We start from the raw sequence: 8939 nt of genomic DNA on the forward strand, positions 1-8939 counted from the left end.
AAAAAAAAAAATGTTTAAGGACATGCAAAGAGAATGCTACGAAAATTTGATCATCCACTGACTCACCTGTTCGTAATTTCGGATAAAATCGCGGAGTTCGCGCTCTTTGTCCTCGAGGGTGCCGTAAAGCGCCTTCATCTGATTGAGAAGATCGAACTTCTCCGCTTTGAGCCGCTTCCGATCGGTCTTCAACGCCTGGAGTGCCTCCTTCGCGTGCTGCAATTCCATTTCCAGGGCGACAAAGCGCGCCTCTTCCTCCATCGCGGCGTCCTCGGCGCCAACCTCGCCACGCGCCGCGCCGCTCAGCAACAACCTCCTCAATCTCGCGACTTCAGCCACCAGCCGTTCGTTCTCCAGTCGCAATCTCCTGGCGCTGGCTAGTTCCGCGTGTCCGCCGCCGCCGCCGTGAATGTTGGACAGTCTAGACGCCACCACTGGATCGCCGATTGCTGTATCGGAAAAACAGAAAGTCATTCAAAAGTAAAGTCAGCTCATGAACTTATTCTATTATTAATACGAATTTAATTTAAATAAAATTAAATTCTGCTGCAAATAAGTATAGAATCGCCAAATACGATTGAGGTTGAATCTTGATGTAATAACATTTCTATATATAAATTTTAAAAATATTTTTAGTTCTATTAACTGCGCGCCGATTATTGTCGGACTATTAGAAATTCTGTTAGATGTACAATGAATTTATAATAAAATATAAATTTACACATATACACATACATATGTATAAAATACAAATATAAGAATATAAGAGTACACTCGCATCTTTACGATTAAACACGTCAAAATAATTTTGTATTATTTTTTAAATGTGAGTTATTTGCGCGACTTTGGCAATATTATTAATTTACGAAGTTACAACTCACACGTGGCTTATATTTTTTATATTTATTTGGATCATATACATACGTGTATATGTACATTGAAATGATATATCAAGATCCATCGCATTCTCTCGGCACAGTGAATAATTCACTATCGAAATAACTGAGATGTGTTTCTGCTTAGAAGGGCAGATTGGGAAAGAAGATGAATCGATCGATCGTTCATAATTAAATGCCGGGTTTATTAACGCACCGAGGGCATTAACAGGGGATGACGGTCTGCTGCCTGGTGCCGGTCCGGGGGGTTCATTGTCCTCGTCGCCTCGCGCATCGCCGTCCACTAAATCCTTATCGGCGTCCTTCTGGTCGTGGTCATTCATCTCTTTACTGGATCGCAGGGAGTCGCGGTTAGCCGATATCCGAAGCCGCTCCGCGCTAGAACGGTCGCTGCCACCGCGATGCAGAAAGCCGCTCCGGTTCGTCGATCCCCGATCCGGGCTGGCGCTGCCCGATCGAGAATCCACACTGCCCCCGGATCCGCCCAGCCGCGTCTTCTCCAAAGCCGGGGCGTACGGTCGGCGAGCTTTCTCGCTTGGGCTTCGGCAGGGCGAGCCATTTCTTCGTTCTAATGACGATTAATAGAATAACTTTTCAAGCTTTTTTGAGTGACAGAGAAAGAGAGAACGCTTTAAAATGTAAAAAAAAAGAAACTGAAATATGTATAAATATACATATAGATATTAAAATAAATAATATTCTTCTATAATAGAGAAACATTTTCTCCATTTTTTAAATTTATGTGCTTGTGTTTAAAATTTATTTTAATTAGAATAATTGTAACTGCCGGAAATTTGATCGTTATTCAAAATATATATTTATCCAGAACATAATTATCAAATTGATAAGTAATAACATAAACCGTATCATAATCATTTAAACTAACATTTCTATATTCGGCAAGTTTTATTCAATTAGCTAGTCGAGTTGTAGTAACATTACAGATGCTCTATTTGCATACATTTGCTTATCGTATGTAATTTAAATCTTAAGCTAAGTAAATTCAACGTGCAGTAACTTTAACACGACGTAATTTAATAGTATCTATTTAAAAGCCGTATCATTCGCACTAAATGATGCAGCATAATTCTCGATGAACACGCTCATACGAAACTCGACTCTCGGGAATGGTCGCCGAGAACTCGAATGCGGTGAGTTAGGACGAGGGGAGGAGTATAGCAGCAAACGGAGAACGACTTATATTGGCGTACGGAGAAATCGCTGGAATGAAGCCAGCCTTTATTGGAATGTGCGTTCGACCCGAGACGGATGCAGTGTGCTCGATAAGGTGGATCCGACCGGCGATCTCGACGATGAATACCTCCACGCGAAGCGCATGATCGATCGATCTGATACGATGGGTGCCCCAAATGCATTCGTCCCGAATTTGCATGCACACACGCGGGTCCACTCTCCCTTAAGCGGGTCTGGCATATTCGAGGAAGAGAGGAAAGGGAGGGAAGGCGCAAGAGAGACAGAGAGAAAGAGAGAGAGAGAGAGAGAGAGAGAGAGAGAGAGGGAGCGAGGGAGAAAGCCAGACAGTGGACGAGAGTTGCATAATATGCACTCCGTATCTTTGATCTTCAGTAAATAGGTCCCTCATGAACCTGTTAACACGATTCTTGCGTTCAAAATATACATATTGCGTACATTATATATTTAGCGCCATGTAATTCAAACTTTTGAGATTTATATATACAAATATATTCTCTTGGTAGGGAATATATTTTTGAAAATATTAGCTCTCTGCGATGAAACTTTTTTAACATCTGTATGATATTCAGTGCACGAATGAACCGAGCGTGTTAAAAAGAAAGGAAAATCGTGAATAAATACGAAAAGGTGAAATGGTGCGGACTCTTGTATTCCACGAAATATAACGACCGCTACGTTCGTAGTGAAGAACTCGGCTCTTATGAGTTGCAATAAGTAGCTTAAAAGCGGCAATCCTGGCTTCAAGCCGCGGAGAAAACTATGAATCATGGCCGGCCATAAAAGTAACAGCACATAACTGTGAAATATACAGGATAACTCGTCAGAGAAGTTAAGATAAACGTGGAAATGCGAAAAACATTCGCGCGCGCGCGCGCCGCGTCTTCTTAAAATTTCATTCTCGTGAACTTCTTAAAAAGTCTTATCCGCCGAAGCGCCCGCGCGAAGTCGATAACTTTCTGCCCAGCTTAAGCGCATTTCCGTTGCCGTGCTGTCTTTATGAAAATACTTTCGCGAAATAAACTTTCAACATTCAACCCGTGAAGCCTTCCTACCCCCCCCCCTTCCCCTCCGATATTTCGTTCCCTCTTTCAACGAAGGTTTTGTACGAAAATATATCTATCTTTTTATTTAGAGCAAACAGCTTCTTATGTTACAAATCGCGCTTTGAGCCTTGAGCTGGATGTTTGCTCTCGGTAAATTTGCTTGTTCAAATATTCCGATTTTTAAGTGGGGTTGTACGCAATAAAGATTAACAAAGAAGATAATTAAATATAAAAAAAAAGACAATGATTTCTTTTGTCACAGACCTACGGGACTGGCTCGCCGATCGACGGGGCTGGTTCTATCTTTCCTTTCCACCGGGCTGGACCGCTTGTCGATGGGACTGGCGGATTTATCGCTGGCCGAGCTTCTCTTCTCGACGGGGCTGCTGCCGGCGCTAAGCCGCTTGCCATCTTCCTGTTGCGCCTGTTGCTGCGCCTCGGCTTCCTGGCCGGGGTTCGCGTTGCCGGGAACGCCGCCGGTCGCCGTACCGGAATTGTTGTTGCTGTTAGAGCCGCCATTGCCGGCGTTGTTGTTATTCAGTACGATCGGCAAAGCGCCACGAACGTCGCGTAATTCACCCCGAAGAGTGGCGCACTCGCCCCTAGCGCGTTCCAGCTCGCCGTCCAGCCGGGCGCCGGTCGCTGCGTTCTCCTCCACCATCACGCGGAATTTTGCCTGCGAACAGACAACAGGAATGTGAAATAATATTATAAATTGGAAGAGGTATAATGATGAAAGGTGATCGCGCGCGCAAGATTTAATAATTAAAATTTGTACTTTATCTATAATATTTGTCTATATTTATATATTTTCTAGTTTCTATAGCATTTAAATACGTCTTGAATTAGATTTTATATACTTCAAGTGAATTTGATTTTATTTCAAATATAATTACAAACGGTTGAGAACAACGGCTTCAGCTGCATGAAGGTTCGGATTTGTTCGTTTACAATTTTCGCGTAACTGTCGACTGAGCGTGTCAAAGTGAAACAAATAAATCGCGACGAGATCAAAAGTTTCGTCGACGCGAGACGTGAAACATTAACGAGCCCGCTTGCGACACGACGGTTAACTCGCGATTCTCATCGCACGTTTATCATTATGTGGAGAGGGTGCCGAAAGTTCTTTACACGCTACAGTGATATCGACTGATGTCGCTTTTCCGCTAGTCAGAAGTTTCGCGGGCGCGACTTTGCGCGCGACGTCGTCGTCTTCGGAGTCGCGGCACGAATCACTAAAATTGCGAAACAGAGAGACGCCCGGAAACACGTAGACTCGTATTTCTTTCGCAGCAACGCATTAGAAGTAACCTCGGGGATAAGTAAAATGCTATTTCTCCGGACTACGAAATCAGGAAGGTGAACGGGGAGGGGACGCGTTTATAAAATCTCGGTGCTCTTGCAGATTTTCTCGCGACTTTTCAATTGAGGCACTTTCTATCGAGAGGGTTAAAGAGATTCAAGTAATATTTTTATTGTTACATCTTAAATCTTTTTTGCACTTCTTAATGCTTCGTTCGAGGCGAATATTGTCAAAATAAAGACAAATTTCATAATACTTTAGCAGCTTTTAGCAGATTTTAGTGACAGATTTGATATTCGTAGGACACCCATGTGCATGTACTTGTCGCGTCTTTGATCATCCTCGTTGAGGGATAATTTCATCACGTGCACGATGCAGCTAGTTACGTGCGAACGACAAGCATTAAGTTCAGATTACACTCGCGTCGCTTTACAAAATTAAAATGGCATTCTCTAACGGCAATCATTGACGCTCCACGGAGTCCGTGTAATTCCCAGGAACGCTAACTCACGTAAACGACTGCGGAATCCTTCGTGCGGAATAATAGATGATTCCCCCGTGTTCGGACTGATACGTGACTCCCGTACATTGGGATAGGTCGATGATATAATATCGCTCTCGCGAATTGCGAATGTCGAATGGTGCCGCCCAGCGAAAGCAGCTGTGTGGTAAACTGAACCCGGGTCAAGCGCGACTTAGCCCTCGATCTCGAACGAGGAGTCGATAGTGCTCGCCACGAGTTGTTAACAACTTGACTCCGTCGTCAGGTTCGATGGGAAACTCGATGTAACTTTAGGTGTATCGTATTGACTATAAGATTCGAGTAATTTGAACCCGACTAAAGTATTATTATGTTAATTAATTAGGTTAATTAAACAATTTAATTCAAATAATAAGTAATCGACATTTCAAGTATCTCTAGGTGGCGTTCTCGGCATTATTAAAAGAGACATGAGAAAACGAGCGGAAATTTTATATGCGCATCGTCAAATCATGTGCAATAATAACTGTGCAAACATTTACATCAAAATTAACGGCAAACACTTTCCGTCTGTAATTTTAGGCATTAATGCTATATTAATAAGTTATTAAAATTAATTCGATGTCGTAGAAAAATGTCGGAATTATTCAGGAAAGATTATTAGGAGACATATTGACTACAATAAGTTGAATTAAAACTGGTTTTATATCGCAGCAGTGAGAGCAGAATTTTGCAAGTCGATTTCTTCACGAATGCAAGATGCATCGTGAAGAAAGCGCCGAGGAGACTTGCGGAGGATACGATCGAAATCGAACGCTTCGCGAATTTAGATGGCTGATCATTACGGTGCAACCGAAAGCACGAACGAAGCCCTCTGAAATCTGCAATCACGATGCGGCTGGAAGCAGTGAAGCGAACACCTTTCCAAAGCCGCGCCACGCATGTAAGCGGCTTTCGGTAAGCCGTGCCACTTAATGACGCGTTGCCAAACGCGAGGATTTCTAATTGCCATTAGCGCGCCACAACCGAGAATAATCCACAAGAATGCAAGGAATTCGCTTCTTAAGCAAAAAGCTTTATTTCGAAGAGAATACTTAAATAAATCCTCAAATGTTTCATGCACTTCAGATTCGAGCATAAAATATCAAGGACATATTCAAAATATGTCACGCCATTAATATAAAGAATAGCTACTCATAAATAGCTTTGTCTTTATTAATATTTTTTTCTCGGCATAGATAAAAATTGCCATACACCTCTAATTTTTTATGCACTTCAGATTCGAGCATAAAATATCAAGGGCATTCGAAATATTCGCGCCATTAATATAAAGCATAGCTATATCTCTATTATATAAATAATTTTGTCTTTATTAATATCTTTTCCTCGTCATAGATAAAAATTGCTATGCACCTCTATCTTCAGCTTCTATTAATTGAAGAGCGTCGCTCGATGAAGTCTAAGCACCTAATAGATCTCGCGAGAGATGCAATTAATTATCGCGAGCGTCGAGCTGGTAATCAAGCGCTATCAAGAAAAGCTCGGAGACAAGAATGCGCATTGAGGAACCGGAGAAGAAGGCAGATAGAGGTGAAACGTGAGTGGTCGTCGAGGGGGTCATCATTGGCCAAGTTCCAACGACACAAAAGGATAACGAGAGGACGAAGAAGAAGAAGGCATCTCGCGGACTTGTTGCATTCCCGAAGGCGTCTCCATCCCTCTCCCTTCGGGGCGAACGCTTCGACAACGATCGCATTCACGCCCTTTTCACGGCCGTGAGCCGTCGAAATCGCGACGATAAATTTCAGCCGAATGGAAACGAGCGCGGTGAGCGAAAACCACCGGGCTTCACCGCTGGAGAGCAGTTTCGCCTTTAGTACTCGACGCGTTTAAACACGCTCCTCCCCCCCCTCCTCTCTCCCTCGCTTTCTCTCTTGTAAAATGTACATTTCCGCCACAATGCTGTTAAACCGCCGGGTCTCTTCTGTAGATCTATACAAAGCAATTGTAGAGGAAAGATCAATACCGCTGGAAGTGACAATATTGATAACGTCTTCCCTCTCAGCTGCACAATTTTCGACAAGAAATTCAAATGAATATACCGTTTCCGCATTACTCTCATTGTCAGCTATAAGATTCTACCTACAAGAGTTACATTTAATACTTTAAGATATCCAACCGGAATTCTGTTATAATCTATACATAATGAAGCTTAGTTAATAAATTAGTTAATGCCGGCTAATTGATTCTAATAACTGCATTATTTAACACTTGAAGGAGTAAATTTTCAAATGCGGAATGTGAATTATTTAATCGGCGCAATCGATATTGCAGCCGAGTTAGTCGGATATCGGCCGACAGTTTCAGGTTTAGTTTAGCCGGTTATCTGACTATTTCGGACTATGTCTGACTATAACGGGTTCCGGGATTATTCGGCCGGAGTCACAAACACCGGTGTAAATGCTAACCGCGGACTATCGCGCTGGTCGTTTGTCGAAAGGCTTCCCCTCCCCTCCACCCCGATATTATGTTCCTCCTATGTTTCGCGGCGGATCGTTCAATTGCGGACACACGAGAAACAATTTCGCGTACAATCGCTGCGAGTGTACCAGGCCGTGACAATTAAATGAACGATCGGATCATTAGCCGAACAATTTGTCGTACACGAAATTCTCCCTGCGCGACTCTCCTGTGCTCACCGTAACGCGCCCGGTGAATAAACGTAATTGAACGGCCAGATCTTTTGGCTTTCAAATCGGGATTAGGAGACATCGTTGGGCGGCCTTGTGGAACTATGACTTGGCATTAAGTAATTTGTCGTACCTTAAAAGTGTGTCGTTTAAACCGCGAAATTGCTGGAACTTTTCTAAGCGAATCAATTTTCATATGGAAGAAGGCAATATCTTGCAGGGAAATAATAGCTTCTTCTTGACGTCTCAATTCTTTTCCTGAATTATAGAAAAATTTTACGAACTTTGAAATGAAAGATGTAGATAACAATGGTTTATTCTTCGGTTTATTTCATGAAATCTGTGACGTTCCCATCCGAATCATTAGCGATCTGAAGTGTATCAGCGTGTGAAACATACAGGGACCAATAGAAAAGCATTTTAATAAAGAGATTCACGTATAGATAACTAGTTTAATGAGCGATTTGATCATGGCGAAAGTCGATACGTCCTCGCACGCGGCGAGAATCAACGAAAGAGCAGCGAGATACGCCGGCAGAGGAAAAAAAAGTGACACCTGCTATTACCGCGTGACCGTTGGGAAATAGACGAGGAAAAGAATCTCAGCTTCGAGAGTTGCCAGTAGCAGGTTGCTTCTCAATCGGAAAATCCAGCGATCCGGCCGGAATACAAACGATCCGACAGCCCTCGAATAATTCCCTTCTATCATTACAAAACAACGGATATTCTTCAACAGTTAAATCGAGTCTCGATGCCAAATTCCAAACTACGTATTGGAAATGTCGATTGCAGCATTTTGATAGCGTGAAATTGCTTTGACTATAATACGTTATAAATTATAAGAGAAAACGCGATGAAAGTTTATCTTGCCAAACACGCGTTACTCTGACACGAATGCCCGACTTTACGCTAAAACGGATTAAAGCAAGTTTCAAAAGTGAGTTCATCAGTATACGGCAAATGAAATCAGGTTCAGGTGACTGCATTAACTTTTCGTATAATCCGCACTTTTATTTTATTTATACCACCGGAATATAACCCGTTCAATAATATCTTCGCAAACTTAATCCAAGTAATTTAAGAATTTCGTTGAAATCAAGGAAGCTCCCGCTGAGTTGGCCGTTTCCCTAATTACGAGCGCGAAACTCGCAGCTCCGCGGGCACTACTTGTCCGGGGAGGGTGTTAACGTGGTAAGCGCGACGAAGAAAGGAAAGAGCCCGGGTTTTCATTTCATCGTGAAGTAGCGCATGAAATATGCATCGCTCGATGCATCCACGATTTTTCACTGGGAAACCCTCTCCCTCCCCCCC

At 42.8% G+C, this 8939-nt stretch overlaps 1 protein-coding gene across 1 annotated transcript in view; it reads right to left on the reverse strand.

Annotated features, from left to right (window-relative positions):
* LOC105451750 (liprin-beta-2) overlaps positions 1 to 8939 on the reverse strand; it is a 55414-nt gene that overhangs the window by 22956 nt on the left and 23519 nt on the right. Inside the window, exons 3-5 of the mRNA XM_011692405.1 lie at positions 3419 to 3830; positions 1093 to 1464; positions 67 to 449 (exon numbers count right to left, since the gene is read on the reverse strand). Of these exons, the coding sequence (XP_011690707.1) occupies positions 67 to 449; positions 1093 to 1464; positions 3419 to 3830 (1167 nt within the window). The remainder of the gene's footprint in view (positions 1 to 66; positions 450 to 1092; positions 1465 to 3418; positions 3831 to 8939) is intronic.

Source organism: Wasmannia auropunctata, unplaced genomic scaffold (assembly GCF_000956235.1).
Source record: "Wasmannia auropunctata unplaced genomic scaffold, wasmannia.A_1.0 LD336046.1, whole genome shotgun sequence".
NCBI lineage: Eukaryota > Metazoa > Arthropoda > Insecta > Hymenoptera > Formicidae > Wasmannia > Wasmannia auropunctata.